Source organism: Haliaeetus leucocephalus, unplaced genomic scaffold (assembly GCF_000737465.1).
Source record: "Haliaeetus leucocephalus isolate CR32 unplaced genomic scaffold, Haliaeetus_leucocephalus-4.0 Scaffold656, whole genome shotgun sequence".
Lineage (NCBI taxonomy): Eukaryota > Metazoa > Chordata > Aves > Accipitriformes > Accipitridae > Haliaeetus > Haliaeetus leucocephalus.
The window spans coordinates 3,546,782-3,565,510 of NW_010973092.1; the positions used below are offsets into that span (position 1 = coordinate 3,546,782).

At 52.9% G+C, this 18,729-nt stretch overlaps 1 protein-coding gene across 5 annotated transcripts in view; it reads left to right on the forward strand.

Moving 5' to 3' along the window:
* Nucleotides 1-18,729, forward strand: part of JADE2 (jade family PHD finger 2) — an 82,949-nt gene that overhangs the window by 22,098 nt on the left and 42,122 nt on the right. For all 5 annotated transcript variants that reach the window (XM_010578848.1, XM_010578852.1, XM_010578849.1 and 2 more), the window contains one exon: nt 384-541. In XM_010578848.1, the coding sequence (XP_010577150.1) occupies nt 384-541 (158 nt within the window). The remainder of the gene's footprint in view (nt 1-383; nt 542-18,729) is intronic.

Sequence of the window (18,729 nt, forward strand, 5' to 3'; positions counted from 1 at the left end):
CTGTTGTTTCTTTAGTTTAATACTACTTTTCTGGTGTATGTCTCGGCCAGGCTTGCACCCTGCGGCTGGATTTCACGTCTGCCCGGGCTGGGGCACCTCGCAGGGCTTGCAGCCGCAGGGGCTCGGACTCTCGGCGCTGCCTGGCCAAGCAGGAGAGTCCATCCCTGCCTGCGTGGCTTCTTCTCCTGCCCAAATCTCACCCTGGAGGTGACATAAAACACCACCCTGAAGCCGTACCGTTGGGGGCGCAGGCACTCGCCGCGCTGTCCCTTGGGGACCGATTCCCCAGGGCCCCCTCCCCGACCGCGCGTGCACCCAGCCTCTGCCAGTCCCCTTCACCCTGCCTCTTGGATTTTGTTTTTTTTTTTTGGAAACCGGCGCAGGTTTTCCGGACGGATCTGATAACGGCCATGAAGATCCCCGACTCCTTCCAGCTGAGCCCCGACGAGTACTACGTCCTGGCCGATCCCTGGAGGCAGGAGTGGGAGAAGGGCGTCCAGGTGCCGGCGAGCGCCGAGGCCATCCCCGAGCCCGTGGTCAGGTAAGCAAGCGGGGTCCCCTCCGTGGGGTCCCTTCTGCAGGATCCCCTAGGGCTGGACCTCTCCGTGGGGTCCTTTCTGCCTCGGTGGGGTGCACCCCATCTCGGAGAGCGCGTAAAGGGGATGCACGGGGACATCCCACCGCACCCTGCCACGGTTGATTTCTGAAAGTTGATTTCTGAAAGTCCCTCTTGGGTGCGCCTGGCTTTTCTCGGGCAGTGGCGAGGAGCCGTGCCAGGCAGGCCAGCTCCTTGTTTGCTTTTGCTCGGGGAATTTTAAAAAGTTCTGATAAAATCAAAGGGAGGATAAAAAAATACCAACAGAAAATCACCCAGAACGTCAGCCTCTGCCTGGCTGGTTGATGCATCTCCATCTAGAAGCACGTGGCTGTGCCGTTGGTATTTCACGGCAGGGGTGCAGGAGTTGGCCCTTAAATTAAAAACTTCCCTCTTTACCATGCAAGCTGTTCGTGCGTATTGGAAACGTGATGGGCATGCTGAGATTCGGGGCTTGGGAAAAGGAGCCCAGCGAATAGACAGGCATCTCCTGGATCTTGTAGAGACGATGTCTATCGGCCTAGATCGGTGTCTCATTAGCTATTTTAAAATAGGGAACTGAGTTTTAAAATAGACACTTAAACAGCTGCTCGGGCAGAAAAGAAACTTCACCATGTGCAGGGATTATCCCAGGGCGATGGCCGAAGCCGTGGGGGGAAAGGCTGGTGCTGCCGGTGGGTGGAAGCGGGCAGGTTGGAAAGGGACCCCAAAACTCGCAGGGTGGGACCCGAAAACTTGCAGGGTTTGCAGGAGCTTTGCAGCTCTCGTGCTCCCTTTGTGGCATGCGACCCTGGGCGCGCATCCTGCAAAAACCCTCGCAAAAGCATCGTGCCGGTGTGGTGCTGGGGCTGTGCGTGGGAGCGGGGCGGCTGCGGGAGGACGCGTTTTGCCGAGGGATTTGGGTAAGGCACGGAGGCCGGCGGAGGCTCCGCTTGTCCCACAGCAACAGCAGCTGCTGCTGCAGCTGCCGACCCCGCTTCTGAAGTAAACTTTTGTGTACGTTCCCCTTCCTCCCCCGGGGAAAACAGAGAAAGAAATGAAACTTTAATGAGTCTGAACACATCAAAAGGGAAGTTGTAAAGGGGGCTGTTGAGTTGATTTAATCCTTGGGAAAAAAAAAAAAAAAAAAAAAAAAAAAAAAAAAAAAAAGAGGGGGGGGAAAAACCCCTATGTGTGGAATATCTTTCTTTAGTTGTCTTTGATAGCTAACCGCAGTCTGGACTCACAAGCGCTCTGCTCCCCAGCTGAGGGTTCATGCCGGTGCTATTTCCAGCTGAAAAGTGATAGCTCGGCACTGCCTGGGCTGGCGGTGCCCATGTAAAGCCAGCCTGAACAGCGGGCTGCCTGCGGGCGCTGCTTCCCGGCGTTCCGTCGAGTGAGGTTTTGCATCCCAGACCTCTGAGCCCTGGGGGCTGCCGGGGCATGGGGCAGGCTGCAGACATGCCCCTCTGCTTTTCCCTGAGCCCTTGTTTGTGGGGGTCCTGGGGCAGCTCTGCCAATGCCTGGTATAGGTCGTCCCTCCCAGGTCCCCATCCCACTCTGTCCCGCTCTGGTACCAGCCCTTTCCCAATATCGTTCACATTTTGGGGGGCCACTATCTTGTTTCCTCTCAGTCCTCTCTCCTCTAGACTAAGCAGATCCATGTATTTCAAGCTTCCATCAAAGGTCGTGTTTTCTGGAGTTGTGAACATTTTTGTCACCGTCTTCCAGGCTTCCCCTGGTTTTGCCCGTGTCACCACAGGGACATGCCCACAGGCTTCGGAGGGGACATCAGACACCCCACCACAGCCTGGCACTGCCCACTCACCTTCAGCTTGGGTTTCACTTCCGCCATCAGATCCTCCTCTGAAGAATTTCCTAATTCTTGGGGTTATTTTGCTCATTTGATTATTCTCGAGCTCGGTGCTATTCCGTAATCCTTGACGAGTTGCCTCTTGCAATAGTTCCAGCTCTTTCTTCAATGCCTCAACACCATTTTGAGTTCAAGCCTTGCTCTCCAAAGAGTTTGTGACTTCTCCTTCGTCGGAGTTAAACTCAGCAGACCGAGCAAGCGTACCCCGTGTCCGTGCGAGGAAGCCCGGCCCCGCAGAGGTCTCGGCACAGCCCACGGACACCGGCGAGCATCTCCTGATAGGTATCGTTGAAGCCTTGCTAAGTCAAGACGGGTCCCATTTGCTGCTCTCCTATCCGCCCACCACCCAGGTCCCAGCCCATGTCGGGTGGTTCTTACCCTGTGTTATTTTCTGCGTGCGTTCACAGAGATGGCTTGTTTGTTTCGGTGGTTTTCCTGAGTTTCATTTTTAAAGGCAGATAATGTGTGTCGTCTTCTGGTCATCTGAAATCTGAGCCGTTCTCTGTGACCTCTCCAAGATCCTCGTTAGTGGCTCCATCACTCTCAGCTAATCCCAGGTGGATTTCTGCAGCCCCTCTGGGTTGCGACATGCCCCTCTCATCCCAGGCTGCTCCTCCCGGGCTGCTGCGGGATCGTGCTGCTTACCCACAGCCTTGTCTTCCTCGGAGGTCTTTCCTCTCTTGTTGCTCCATCTGTCTGTCCTGCACCGTGTCTCATCTGCCTGAACCGTCTCTCTTTGGTGGCAAGACAGCAGGCATGGCCTGAAGGGCTTTGTCCTCGGACTGAAGCCCGTTGAGGACATTTTGCCTTCGCTAGTGCGATGTGAGTGGAATGAAGAGCTCATTTTATGGCAGCGTTAATGGTTACACCTGGTTCGTGGCCATGATGCGCATCCCAGGGGAGCAAGGGGTGACACTGCCAGATTTTTTTTTAATCAGGACAGCATCTCTCCACATGCACACCAGAAGGCAAAGCGGAGACGGGTGTGCTCCTCCCGAGCAGTTCTCCCTCCGATAGCATCCCTGCCCTCGATGTTTTCCCACGTGGGCCACCAGTGTGAGAGTCGGAGATGGAGAGAGCAGCGTTCGGACTGCCAAGGACAGATGAAGACTGCAGTCCCTTTCGTATCGCCAGTGTTAGACAACTCCCTCTTGCAGCTTGCCCTCCTTTGGAGAAATGTCAAGTAGTTTTTTCCAGGAGATGACTATATTTCATCTGCCTAAAGAGAGCAGCCTTAAAAAGCCTTACAGCTCCATGTACCTCCCTAGTTTAATTGCTTTAATTTGCCCCTGTCTCCATCCCGGCAGCAGCGAGCGGGTACCTCGCTGGTCCCACCTGAGCTGCTGATTTTGTTTTCACCCTGTCGGTGCTGCCCCATGGGCTCTGCACCACTTTCCCCCTTTGCTTCCAAACTTCCCTTTTTCCCTACTCAAAACAAAAAATTTCACCTAAACCCAGCAGATCCTCCCTGTGTCAGATATGGGCAATCGGAATTCCTTTCTCTGCTAAAAAAAAAAGCCCAGCACTGATTTTTTTCTAGACTGGGGAAATCTGGAGCCCAGCAACTGCTGCTCTTTCTCGCTGTCGGAGCAGCATTTTGCTTCCCCCCCCATCTCGAAGGTGTAATGCAAGGGTGTAACGGAGTATCCTGCCCTTTGTTTTGCAGCAGCAGGGAATGGATGCCCATGGTAATCCAGTCCTAACGTTGTCACTCCCGACAGCCATTTCCATGTGAAATTCCCAGAGGGAGGCAGGGGGGGGAGAAGCCACTAGAGTCCCGGGAGCTGGAGAGCAGGCAAGCACTGCCAGCAAAATAATACTCAGCCCATCATCCTGCGACCCCAGGGGTCTGGTTCCTGGGCTGAACGATCGGCAGCGAGCAGATTTTGTCGCGGAGGGTGCGAGAGTCGCTTCCCACTCCAGAGACGAATCTCACCCTCGGAAAAGTGCCTTGTACGCAGCCGCTGCTGCTCTTTTCATCTCTCGCCTGGGCGCTTGGAAACCAGCTCTTCCTACCCGCACCCTGCCTCTAGGTTTTGTACCTCCAAAGCTGAAAATTAGATTTTTGAAACATTTTATTTTTTCTGGAGCTCTAAAATGTCAAAAGCTGGGGGTGAGGCAGAAGGAAAGAGCTGTATTTTAAGGAATGCTTTCCCCAGAAAGCAACTGTCTCAAAATGCCTCCGCTAAGAGCCACCTTAAACTCGAGGGACCTTTCTAGGTTAGCACAAATTGCAGTGCAGTTGCAAGGAAAGCGGTGGGGGAAGAGGTGCAGCATCTCTTGCCGCGGTGTCCTGGGAGGCACGGATGCTGCCGACGGCCACCCGCGTGCCAGGGTTATCGGGCAGTGCAGGAGTTCATCTCTTTCCTCTCCACAATCATTTCTGGCTCCTCGCTACTGAAAAGGGTTTTATTTTGTACGGTAACACGCCTGAGAATTGCCCAAGGCTTGAAGGGCTCCAGCGTGGCGAGAAAAGCTGCTTGCAGTCGGATGAGAGCAGGGGAATGAGGATTCGAGGCGAGTTTCCCTTCCGACAGGCAGGGAGCGGCAGGCTGGCATCCTCTGCCCGCGCATCTCCAGGTCACCCGCCTTGGGATGTGGGTGGTGGTGATGCTGCATCCCAGCGATGACAGTACATCCCACCTCCGTTAGAGCCCGTAGCCGAGGGATCTCCACTGGCTTTCCAGAACCAGAGATGAGCCTTACAGCCCCTCTGTGAGCTCTACAGTTACCTTACAGTTGGGTACACTGAGGCACGGAGATTTCCACCATGAGTCAGTGGTAGAGCCGGGTACAAGGTCCCAGTCTGGTGTGGGAGCGCAGCTGGGTGCTGGATGCGATGTTGGAGCATCTCAGCACGGCTTGAGTTTAAGGATTATGCAAGGTAAAGTAGGAGGAAGAGTTACTGCAACGGTCTCGGAGCATCAGGGCTGCGGGTACCACTCCTGTTGTAAATGGGAAAGAGAAGCTTTAGATGAGCTTTGTCTTCCCAGAATCACGCCGTGATACACCCAAGAGGAAAGTGGGCCTTGCTGGTTTGCCACGGGTGCTTGTACGAGGGTGTGAAGCCCTTTCTGCAGAGCGGGTGTGCAGGGACCCGAGCCGGGCTCATCCCTACCCACTGGCAGCGATGCCGGTGCCATGCACGGCGATGCGTTGAGGTTGCTCAGCAGAGCATCCCTCCATAAAGCGGCGGCACCTACGTGGTGTTTTATGCACCTGTACGGGTTTTAATTCCTCCTTTATTTAACGATTTAGCATTTTTGGCATGTGGCTCCTTCCCCAGGCTGACAGGGATGCAGGCAGGATCGAGAGGTGGCTCTTGGATCTCGCATTAAGCCACATTAATATGTGCTGTAGATTCTGTTTCCTGTGAATTTGCACACAGCGGGAGGACGAGCAGGAAGGCTGCTTCTTGCTGGCAGGCTTCCCAGATATTCTTGGTGTTGCAGATCCCTACTTGCATCGTTGCTGTGGCCCTGTTTTATCAGAAAACAGCAAGCGCTGTGGCAACAGGAAAGCACAACCTCCGCGAGTACCGGCTCGGCGATGCCGTCCACGACATCGGCATGGTGTTTGTGTCACCCTCCCGTCCTCCTCCCTCGGGTCCCCTCTGGTCCTTCTCCTCCGATGGCCACACACGCAGGTAAAGCAGCTCCTTGCTGCGCCGCTGGGCATGCGTCGAGCTGGTGCGGGGCTGGCTGTGCCCGGATTGCGATGTGGAGCTGCCCGGCATTCACCTCCTTCGAGCTGTGTTGCTCTTTAGTGGGCTCCAGTCCCATAAAGGGTTGCCCCCACATCTCCAGGAGGTCCAGCAGTTCTTTGAGAGGGTGCGGAGTTGTTGGCAGCGGTGTTCCATGTTGTGGTTTTGCGCTACCAGCATCGTTGCAAAAGAGAGCAAGAGGAGGCACACAGAGCAGGTCAGCCCGCGGGGAGTGGTGTTGGAAGTGAGTGTACTGGGGCGGGGAGGAGAATTAACTGGTGCACCAGTAATGGGTGTAGGAGTAGGGCACGTCCCTGCTCTTCTTCCCTTCTTCTCCTGGTGAGCGGAGACCAGCTCATCCCAGCAGGGCTGGATGCCACATCCAGAACAGCCAGCACAGGGAGGGAGCGGCTCCAGCGAAGGGAGAAAATAACGCCGGGAGCGATCTTGGCCGCGGTGTGGAGCGTGGTAGCGCCGAGGAGCTGCGGCCAGGCTGGCCCGGCAGCGGGACGGCGCGATGCAAATGTCCCAGCAATGCCTGGATTTCACCTCTCCCTCTTCCTCCGAGGGAGCCCTGGATGGCGGCCAGGCTGTATCCCTGCGGCAGCACGGCTCCCAGCCCGGGGAGGGCTTTCCGAGGCTTCGTTCTCAGCGTGTACTGTTACGAACCAGCACACTTTGTTCTCGAGTGTTGAGATTGGACTTCCTTTCCTCGGTCGGCGACGGAGGCTGGCTGTTGACTCATCAGCAGCTTCCCTTGGGCTTTGCTGCAGAAGGGGCAGGCAGGATTCTGCAGCAGTTTGTGTATCTTTTGGAGCAGAGCTTTTTTTTTTTTAACATGATCCTTTTTTTTTTTTTTTTTTTTTTTTTTTTTTTTTTTTTTTTTTTTCCCTTCCCTCCAGCTCATCATGAAAAACGCGTGAGTTTAGGGCTTGCAGATGGCACGCTGGTGATTTTACAAAGGGCTATTTCTTGGGTCAGTTATCGCCATTCTGTGGCTGCCTGCCCTTAAATACGCCTGGATTCTGGTATGCTTCAGAAATACGTGTACGCTTCCCTTTCAAGATCTGAGACTCTGCTCTGATCAAAAGAAATAAAAATCCCAACTGCCCTAGGCCTAAATGTTTAGATCACAAGCTCTGGGACATGGGAGCGTGGGGAGAGGGAAGCTTGCTGCCTGCATGCTCCGCACGCTCCCGGGGACCCCCGCCGTGACGCCTGCCCGCGGCGAGGACGGGCTGGCCGGTGGCGCTGATCCAGGGCAGGAAAAAAAACCCCCAGTGATGTAACATCAGCGAATTCTCTCTGCAGCCGTGCCACTGGGAAAGGGAGGTTTCCAGTCGGATCTGCTCAGGCAGCCCTTGTTCCCGGCAAGCAGCGGGGAGGGACGGGTCGTTTGCAGGGTGGTCTGTCCTGCCGGTCTTTGAGATACCTGATTTAGGATGGGGTGAATCGCGTCCGTGGCAGCAGCGGTTCTCTGGTTCAGAGGACCTGGGCAGTGCAAAAGGTGGTATCGGTGCTGCAGAGGGTTGTTGGTTTGTGCCCGTTGCCTGCAAAGGACTAAGCGTGATTTACTTTGTCTGTTACTTGTAATCATTTCTGGTTTACAGTCTGCTTGACAAGTTCTCGTGTGGGCTTTCAGCAAGCCCTCACCTTTATTAGCTTGCTACGGGAAACGTGTTAATCCAGCCTGTTCTTACCTAGTACCGAGCCACTTGGACTTCTATTTTGAATGTTTGCTAATCCTCCCAGTGGATGCCTGTGGTTTATACTGGATCAAGCTCACAGAAAGTCAAGTGTATTTCAGCAGTAAATGTATAGAATGAGGAGGCTTGATTTCCTGCGGCTGTGTAACAAGGTTTATGGCTCTCAGGACAGACTCTGGTTTGGTACAGCCTCAGGAGCCTCCACATCTCACTCCATCACCTCCGCTCTCCATCCAGAACCATGAATTTAGTGTATAGTCGGGCAAACCCTAGCAGATCTGATTGCTGCTGCTTGCAACCGCAGCAGTAATTAAATCACCTCTTAGTGATTTAGTGCACCTTGCGTCCCGATTGAACAATACAAGAAACTATTACTCTTAAGTGCTCTTCAGAGTGATGGGAGGAGCAGGACAGCCTGGCAGCAGGAATAGCTGCGTGGTTCTTGGTGCTGTCATGGCTATAATCCCGTTGAATTTAGGAGAAGCCTGCATTGCTAGAAAGTGAGCTTTACCATGTTCCCAGGACCGTGGTGAGGTGGAGGAGAGCTGGCAGGTGTTTTTTTTCGGTGCACTTGAAGAGGATCTGGAAAATGCACCAAGACAAGTGTAGCTGCATAGCAGTACGTGGACGGTGCAAGAGGCAGACGGATCCCTCCCGGTTTTGTGGGATGGGCTGTGCGCTGCTGCAAGTGACTCAGCGTCAAAACCGTTCTCATGTGTTTCAGGGTTCAGCATTGGTGCAGTGATTCAAAGCACATTAAAAAAGGCTGGATGCTGCCTTTTCAAATTCCTCAAAGCTTTGCTTTCATTGGGTTGGTTTTCTGTAAGGAGACCCGTGCGCTGGCACTGTGCTCATCACAGGAATGGTCATCTTTGTGCCCCCATCTGTATTGGGAGCTTTCCGATGCTCAGCTCCGTTGGCAGCAGGGATGGGGGGATTTGGCCAATTCCCGATCTGCTGCGACTCGTGCCTGCAGCCCCTGCTCAGAGCATGGCAGGTGCAGGGCTGCAGCCGTCGCTCGCAGCCTCTGCCTCTGGTCCCCGATAGTAGATGGACACAAATACGAGTGGAGCTGTTTCCGTTACTGAAATAACAGTGGAAACATTATCTGGCTGAGGTAATTAATTCCAGATGCTTTAACGTTAGTAGCTTGGCTTAAGTTACATGAAGAAGCAACATTTTTCGTCTTTTTATATCCAGAAAACATACACTCAAGTGTCCCTGCCTTCCCTAGTAGCAACTCCAAGATATATATATTGCTTAAATGGAAACGAGCAGAATCCTAGCAGCCTGCTGGCTGGGTTTGGAGAAGGTTGGCGTGCAACACAGGTCCCTGAAGGGCCACCAGGTAGGTCAGTGGTGCTCTGGGAGAAGGAGAGCAGCACCCATGGGTGCTGGCGCTGGCGTTGGCTCTGCCTGGGTCACCCCTGGGGAGCAGATGCCGCCTGAGCATCCCCTGCAGCTGCCCTGGGGTCGTTTCTGCCGTGTTTTGCTGGTTTTCAGAGCCAGAGGAGCAGCAGGGGCTGTGCCTCCTCCCAGCAGCGGGTCAGAGCCCCCTCCTGCTGCCTTCCATGCCGCCGTTAAGGCTGACGAGAGAGAAAAGGGGGAAAGGAATACGAAGAAGGATCCTTGCACAGCACCGAAAATGATGTGTGTATTTTGCTCTCAGCCCAGACACTGCTTTTGTCTAGTCAACCAGAAAAACATCTGCGTTTTGTTGTTCCAGCCAGCCCACCAGCAAACCGCTGCCTGGCCATCGCTGTCTGTCCGTGCAGCCGTGGTTTTCTTCTGCGCAGAAGTTGTGCAGATGAACCCCGCTGTGAAATGGTGCCCGTCCTCTCCTCCACCTCGGGAAGGCGGACGCTGCTCTGCAATTTCCCGACGCTGCACCCGAACGCTTCTTTACCAGGTCCCTTCTCCGGTCTACATTGAAATGATTTTCTGGGCCCTGAATCAGAGTTGAGACTTAAATAATTCATTTGTTGAGCTAAATCTCGGTGAGATTTAGGCTGGAGTATAAACGTGAGAAAGACAGGGACATCAACACTCTGGTCTTTATCTAGTCTTCTGAGTATCAGCCTTTTTATATGGTGATAAACAGCTCAGAAACGAAATTGGAAAAGCTGTCTGGATTTAACAAGATGGCTGTTTAGTGCCTCCTGTTCACTTGTTTTCCTCTTTTTATCACATCAAAGAAGAGTGAATCACTTTCTCCTTAGAGGATTACATTATTCCAGAGGCCTAGAAGGACCCACTCTGGTTACAGGCTGCTACTGGAGGAGATTTTAGATTGTGAGGGGAAAACGGAGCCTTTTTCTTACTGCACCTGTTAATTGCGATTTGGACCTTCAGCTGCATTTCTGTAAAACTTCCAGAACCTGCCTGTATAAATCCTCAACTGCCAGCACCACGTGAGGGGCCACCCTACCCCGTCCTTAACATTTTGCACAGAAATAGGATTGTCACAGGGGGATTTCCAAAGGCAAACAGCGAGACCCTGGCTGGTCCCGGAGCCAAAAGGAGTTTCCCAGCCGAGACACGTGCATGGTGCCGGGGCTGCGGAGCTGCGCGGCACCAGTCGCTGTACGCTCCTGATCGCTGGGGATGTTTTAAAAGCTGATAATGACCGTTTTTAATATTCACTGGATAGTGCCGAATGTCCTGGGTTCAGCTGGGAAAAACAACAGCTAAAGGGATGGTGGGTGTAGCTGAGCTGCACTGTCCTGGGCTGGTCCCTGCCTGGCAGAGGACACCGGGGTCCCTGAAGCATCGCGGGGTCCCTGACGCATCCCGGGGTCCCTGAAGCATCGCGGGGTCCCTGACGCATCCCGGGGTCCCTGACACATCTCCAGTGCAGGAGGGTTGGGGTGTGCAGCCTGCGCAGCCACCCAGGCATTACGTCACCCGGAGCCACACTCACTGGCTGCTGGTACCCGGAGGGCAGGACACTGCTGCAAGCAGCGTTAACCCCTTCCTGAGCATCCCGAGTGCCACTTGGGTAACACAAAGGGACCTTCATGGGGCCGAGCGTTGGCCACCCATGTCTGCACGGTCAGGGGGTGCCTTTTGGGCACGGCTGCTCCTGTTACAGGAGCTCGGTGCATGCTCCCGGGGCCAAATCCTGCTGCTTTGTTCTCCTAAAACAGCAACAAGAAGCCAAGTGAGAGCTTCAGAGCTGAACCAAGTGTTTACTGCCTGCGTAGGTTTTCAGGACAAGCAGTTCACGGAAGGTTTAGGTTATAGCAGAGGGTAGTGCCAGCGCAGCCATCCATCGCGCCCATCAGCAGTGCTGGTGATGAACCGCAGGGTTGCAGCGGGCTGCTTGCTCGAGCACGGATGTACACGGGAAGGGTTGATGTTACCTCCATCAATTTTTTTTTGCTAGAACTGTGCTTGTTACAGCCCCTGACATGAGCATAGCCTACAAACGGCCACCAGACCAGACAGCCACCGCCGGTTCCCCTTCCCGGACCCACCTTTGACCCCCAGGCCGAGCCCTGTGCCCGCAGCCGCTCTGTTATGTACGTATGAATTTTTGTGGATTTCCAGAAGCCATTGCCAAATCTTGAGGGGTTTTGGCTCCAACAGTCAATAAGGAAATGCTGCAAATTCTTACTTTTCTGCACAAAGCGGTCCCAGCAGTGCCAGCTTGAAACAGGACTTTAATTCTGTTGAGGTTCTTGTTTATTTTAAAATAAAAGGGTTTGGTGACAGTGGCCCGTTGAGACACGCTGTGTCACTGCTCTCCTCCCTGGGACCGGCCACCTCCAGCTCTTTCTCTGCTCCATCACACAGGAGGACGTGCTGGCAGATGCTGGGGACCAGTGGTCCCTCGAGCACCCTGCGCTGGTGACCGGGGTGCTCCCGATGTTACCTGGAGCATCTTCAGTCGAGGAGGGGAGTGGTGAAGTGCACAGGCACCCGTTACCACCAAGACCGGGATCCTAAAGATGCTTTTAGGCTCATCCAGCTGGTCCAGCCAGCTTGCATGCAGGGCTAAACATCAGGCCAGTTAATTTAAAACCTAACCCATTTAATATCTTCTTGGCGTTCCCTTTCTTCTTTGAACCCAGCTTTGGGAGTGTAGTTTTTGGCTCATGGTTTTACAGACTTTATTAGAAGCCATAAAAGTGGAATAAGTAGGGGTAACATGGTCGGTAAATCTGGGCCTGGGTACGTTGAGGGTCACAAAATTGTGTTTGTGGGTTGCAGCTCATTACTGTGACCATCCACCACCATCTGTAACCCCGTCCTTCGCCCTTACGCCACCAGGCTCTTTTTCTAACATCGTAAATTCGGCTCTGCTATCAAGGAGCAATAGCGCCTATAAAATCTATTAGTTTAAGTTCATAAGAAGATTGGGCATCTGGTCTGAATGGCCTGATAGGTACTATTTTAATAAACAGAAAATGAAAATCATCCCTTTAAATTGCTTTCTTAAAGTCATCATGTGCTGCAGGAGAATTCCCCTGTGAGCGGAGCTGGTGGTAAGAACGGTATCGGCATCTGCTGAAGGTTGCTGGCAGAGTTATCTTTCCACTGACTTTCCTAAGCTGATTTATTTATGGACACTGGACAAGACTAACTTAGACTGGAACGTGGGTAAAGAAAAGATGACTGACTAAAGCCTTCATTGTAATAAGTATTTTCGGAAGAGAAACGCTACGCAGGATTAATTATTTCTATCTAGTATATTAAAAGGGAGCATATAGAAAAAAATGCCTTCTCCCTTCAGCCAAGTGAAGCATTCCGTTTACAGAGATGATTAACCATGGGAATTTGCTGAGTGTATTTTATTACTGCGTAATCTTCTTCAGGGATAGATGTGATCCTCGAGAGTGTTGGGGTCCACTTACTCCTTTTCCTCAAGTGCCCTTGAGAACCACTTTCAGACTAATGGCCTCAGGTTTGTTGTGCTTTTCAGGCTGATCCCAATTTTCAGCCCTTGGTTTAAATGAGCCCTTGATTGATACAGATACTTTTTTTAAATGCCGTGTCTCCGGCTGGCTGGGTAAATAAAGGAGTAAATGCTTCTTCAGCGTAATCGAGCTTCTGCAAACGGTTTGGCACTCGGCGGAGGCTTTGCCCCCGTGATGCTTCGCCGTGGCGGTGCGGGGAGAGCTGCGGCATCTCGGTGGTGGCACATCACCAGCAGACGCCGGTCCCAGTAACGGCAATGGGAATGTGTGCGGTCCCACCATCGGAGCCTTGCCGGAGTGCTCGGGCTAAGGAGAGCAACAGAACCCACCAGCCACCTCGCTGTGCATCGGCGAGAAGCGACTTATCTCATGGTTGGGGGTCTGGTGCAGTTGGGTGCTCAGTGACGGTGCTCAGCCGCAGGGAAAGCCGTTGTGCCACCGTGGAGCTGGGCAGGTCCGTCCTTCCCAGCACCGCGTCCTCCGCCGTAGGGGCTGGGGGGCACAATTAGGGCTTTGGGGGTCACTTTGGGGTGAGGGGGGAGGTGGGGATGGTGTTGGAGACCACTCGCAGGGCAGAGAGCCAGGGCACCTCGCTGCTCTCCGAGCTGTTCGGTGGCACCCTCGAGAAGCTGTTCCCCCAGCCCGTGGTTTTTTCCCCAAGAACAGTGTCATTTGGGGAGCGTGGTCCCCGCCGTGCTCTTCAGCAGCGCACAGTTTCTTTTTTATTTTCAGTAGACATGGGCTTTTTACTCGAGTAAAACTTCAGGGTCCAGTGAAGAGGTTTCTGCTTGAATTTTTTTAAGGTATTTTTGAGATGAAGAAAATCCTTGTGTTGCTGTAATAGGATAATGAGTCTCTGTAATGCACCTATGTTGTACTAATGAACTTTCAGGCAAAGCCGTTTGTTTTTGTAGTGTTTTCATTTCCTGCTTTGGCATTATTTATCCTCTGCCACCTGCCCAGTTTGGTGCATTTGAGACATTCCCCGTTGGGGTGCGGGTCACCCCAGTCTCGTGACGCTTTCCATCCACAACCCAGGGTCATGCGCGATACTTTCTGTTCTCTCAACACCCCATGCACATCATGGAGCCTCAGAAGCTCAGGATCTTGCCTTCTCCATGTGCTTCATAACACACTGCTTGCTACCTAAGACTCTTTTGCTCTAATTTAGGTTGAGAGAAGTGGTTTGGGGCTTTTTGGAGCACGTTCTTGCTTTTCTTGCAGACCCAGTTTGGTTGGGTTGGTTGGTCATGCCCTACACAGGGTCCCTGGCTGCAGGGATGCTCCTGTGTCACCATCACCATTTATTTGGAACGTGCCGGGGCTGATGCAGCCTGGGGCTAAGCATGTGTCACCCTCTTTGAACCGAGTCTAGGGATGAATAACTAAAGCACCCAAACTCTGGGGGAACGGGAAAAACCCTTGAAGACGCATGAAATTCCTCTTGTGCTGTGGAGATCTGCTCGTGCAGGAGTTGGCCCCGATGGAGACGGCAGGGCAGTGCAAACAAGTTGGGCTGATGAGATCTCAGCCTCACAAATGCCCCGGTAATGAATTTTTTAGCACTGCTTTTGCAGTTTACCTGACTACTTCTATTTTTTTAAAAAGCAGGAAATTCTCTAAACAAGCCAACATAAGCCCTTCGGTACGGATAAAGGGAAATGGGAAAACTGGTAATTGAGGTAATTAAGAGCTTGACTCTTGCCTTCTCTCAGAGAAAAGAAAAATCAAGGGAGTGCCTGGGCGGCCGCATTGCTGCTGTCAGCAGGAGGGGATGCGGACGCTCTCCCACGCCAAGGCAGATGCTAGGGCACAGCATGGCTGTGCCGCTGGCTCTCGCCGAGGGTGAGGAACAGGTATTTTCACCAATCGTCAGAAAACCATCTCTTCCAGCATGTACCTGCTTCTTGCCAGACTCCTCCGGGCACCTACTGCCCGCCACGGCCCCGGCAGCGATGGTTGGCATCCCTTATCACCCACGTCCTGCACCACGGGCGATGTCTTGCCATCCTGAAGCAGGTAAGAAGTCCTGCATCTTCCCCACCATGCCCGAGGCTGGAATAGGAGAGGAAAACTGAAAAAACAAGACTAGAAATAAAAAGGAAGGGTTGGTTCCTATGGGATCACCGATGCCCGAACCTGGGATGTGAAGAATATTAGTACGTAATGCAAAAATCACCACAGATTTGTGTGAGTTGGTGGCACGTGTGCAGACATCCTCGTCACCCAGCCTGGGTTTTTCTTGTTCCACTGAGCAGCTATTTGGAAACGTGGATGTTTCCAGGGGGATTAAGCCCTGTTCCTGCGAAGCGCTGATGATGTCCCTGCCAAGCCCAGCTCTCAGAGCCCAGCGGGAGATGGACAGGAGATACTGGCGAGGGCACTCCATGGTTTTTTTTCCCTTTTTCTAGCTGCATCTCCACTGCAGTGTGTCTGGGCAGCACAAAGCTTACAGCTTTTCGGGCTCCAGTTTTCTTGATGTTATTGTAGATGAGGAGGGGTGCACAGCATGGTCTGTTTTCTGTATTGCTGTAAATCAGGGTATGGGTTTTTCCAAAGGATTGCTCTTTTGTGTTAAATCGTAGGATCTCTTCCTTCCACTGTTTTTCCTAGCCCAAGGCAACTGTCTCTGCAGCCATTGATCTTTATATCTGAACACCGACAAGCTCTTTGCAGGTGTGTTAGCATGTGTCAGGGAGGAATGGGTTGCTTTTTAGGAACATGATTTTACCCGCTAAAGCAAATCCAGGAATCGACGGGGAGGCTGCGCACCTCCAGGCATCGTGTCCTGCTTGGTCTTCCCAGAGGCTCGGGGTGTCCCATGTGAGCCCCAGCATCTGGCAGCCTCCTGCACCCCTCGGGGTGGGAGGGATGCTCACAGGAGCAGGCACAGCCTCTCGTAAGGTTTGCTGAATTGTTTGCGAGCCGTAAAAACCTCGTGTTTAACTAAGTACTGTGGAAGAGTCGGGGGTTTGATCTGGACCAGGCATCCAGCAGGTCTTTGTAGGGTTATACAAGCTGTTCGCTGTATGAAAAAAATAGTTATTTCCAAGGTGCTGTTGGGCAGCACATACCAGCACCGCTCGAGACACAGCTCAAAGCCACCCGGCAGGGCAAAGTGTCCCAATGAAAGGCACTGCTGTCCCTACGGAGGTGCAGACTTGGCTCTGGAGTCTCGTCTCCCACCGGTGCAAATCAGCCTTAGCTACGCTAAAGTCATAAAATTATGTCAGTAGCAAACCAGCGTAAGAGGAGCCAGATCCAAACCTGGAGTTTTTGTTTTCCGATTAGGTATCTTATGTGAGGTTTCAGCCTCACTGGGTCTGGCCATCGCTGGGTGTGCGGAATCTGTGGGTAAGGTCTCGATGGCTGCGTTTGTTTTCCTGGGACTGGGGGGCACAGCGTCCCCCCGGCGTGGGCATCGCCTTGGGAGGCTCTGGCTGATGCACTTCCCTCCTCCATGGCTGTGTTGGTCTCGGAGGTTTCATGCCAAGGGGCTCAGGGGGCTGCGGACCATTTGGGATGTCTTTCCTTTTTCATCTTTTCACTTGGTTATGGACAACAGGCTTGGGGTTAGAAGTTCTCAGCCAGGTGCCTTCTTGGTGCAGTTTCTTCATTTCTGACCTCCTCTGTTTGCTGATAACTTGAAATGGCAAGAACACGGCATGAACGTGTCCCAGCATCCCCAAGTCAGAATTAACTCCAGGGAATGCCAGCTCGTGGTTCTGGATCAGTGAGGGGGCACAGGGTCCTGCCCATGAAGAGGAAACTCCAGAAGTAAAGTTTAGTGGTTCTCTTTAGAAGATACATTTCTTATTAATACTTATTCCGTATAGGACTAATAATTGCTAACGGAAGCAAACTGCAGTGAGATAGGAGCTGTGCAGGCAGCGCGGTGCTGCAGTAACCAAGTGCTGCAACACTTGATCAGCCCTCCCCAGAATGTGTTTCCAAACAGGGGGAGGCACCTGCCATCGCTGCGTTGGCACATTTCAAACCTTTTAACTGAGCGCCAGCGAGCATGTGGAGCACGCCGTTAGATCTTTGTATCTTAATTAACTTGATCTTCATCATCAGTGATGTGGTGAGAAGCAAAGAGTCGCTCTGTAAATTCCGGTTCCCGTTAAACCAAAGCAAACTCCCATTTAACGGCGCAGTGTTAGGAAGGGCAGAACACCGAGCTTTTGTGCCAGCAGTGCTGTTATCATCAGCGACCCCGTGGAGCTCCCCGCGATCTCTGCATCACCAGCGTCTGCGCAAAGCCAGGACCCGAGAGTCTAAACACCCATCCAAGTTTTGGGGCGGTTTGGTAGCATTCGGCTGCGTGACCAGGGAGAGTCACTCATCTCCCATCTCTGAGCATTGGGTTCAGCAAAAATCCTTTTCCACGAGATGATAACCTGCAATAAGGCGGCAGAGGCTGCGCACACACGGCGGGGCTTGGGCAGGCACCGCGTCATGGACGCTGGCCGCACCGGGAACGCGTCGGCTCTCGGCGGGTGGTATCGTATGTACCGCGTTATAGATAACCCAAAGAGATTTCTCCAGGCACCGTCAGCATCCTTATCGGCCTAAGTGCGTTTCGGTGGCTGTCAATACAGTAAATGACCTGTTCAGGCCGCTCCTTTGATACGTACACAGAGCATTAATCTTTGCACTTTTATGCCAGGCTAAAAATAGCAGCTCCTTTCTCCCGCTGCCCCGAGCATCCCCGGCTGGCCCCGTGTCACACTGTCACCTGTTGCAGCGGCTGTTCGGCGAGCGGCTTGTGTAACTCGGCTTAACGAAGGCTGAAGGCACCATCCCTGTGCCCGCTCAGGCAGCTCTTTCCAACAGGAACGCTCATGGCGGTTGGAGGATTTTTGGTTTTTTTCTCAACAGCTCCGAGCTTTCCCTTATAAGACCGCTGTGCCCAGCTTGCCTGAGCATCCACCGAGGGCTTGGAGCTTTGCAAAGCTGAGCTGGACCTGGGCTCGTGGGAAGGAGAGGTTCGGTCCTTCTTGGACCAACTCACGTTGTACCAGTGACTTCTGTATATTTTAGGGGGTTGGGAACTCCTTAGATGAGAGTCCTGAAGCCTGACCGGAGCGTGCCTAGTTTCACTGTTATTACTGCTGTCTGCATTAAATACAGATGTTACTGAATCCCCAAGCCCTGTCCTAGATTACAGTGAGCTCGTTTTAAAATCTGGGGACTGAAAGCTGTCTTTTCATGGGGTTATTTTCAGATCCCGAACTGAAATTTGGAGATGTCCTCAGGGCATGGGGACACATCTTTATTTTCAGTTTACTGATGGGGAAGGTAAGGCAAAAGAGGCAAAAGGAACGCCTTTCTTGATGTTTCCTTCTCCGAGCAACCAAATTATTGCTTCTCCTGCTGGTGGCTCTGGAAGTGCCTCCAAAGGTCGTGACTGCCAAGGGCAGCAATTAAACTAAATGTCTGGGTCCGGAGAAGCTCCAGGTTCATCTTCCTGCCCTGCCACAGATTTCCTTCCCAACCTTGGGCGAGGCAGGTAGGGTCCCCTGTTCCCGAGGGCAGCTGTGCACAAATTTTTTCCCTCGGTGCTTACAGACCTTGGAACATCTGGTACCGTGGTTCAGCTGATTATGTGATGGGCACGATGGCTTTGCCCCGGGCACATCACAGAGCACGAGGCACTTGATGCTCCAACATTAACTTACGTATTGGGACAGAAGGCAGATAAAAGTCTTGCAGGGGCCATCGGGCTTCCCAGCTGGCACTGGTGCAAGAGCAGAATTGGATCCTCAGGCTTTGCACGGCAGAGAAGCTGCTTGGAAGGGGATGATGTGCTGCAGCGGGTTGTGTTTGCTTGTTTGTTTCTTCGCAGTGTCTTTCTGTGTTGACATTTGTGCCGGGAGGTGGTATTTTGGGGAGGAAACGTGAGCTGTGCAAATACTGCAGCGAGCTCCAGCTCCCAACTTCGCAGAGATCTG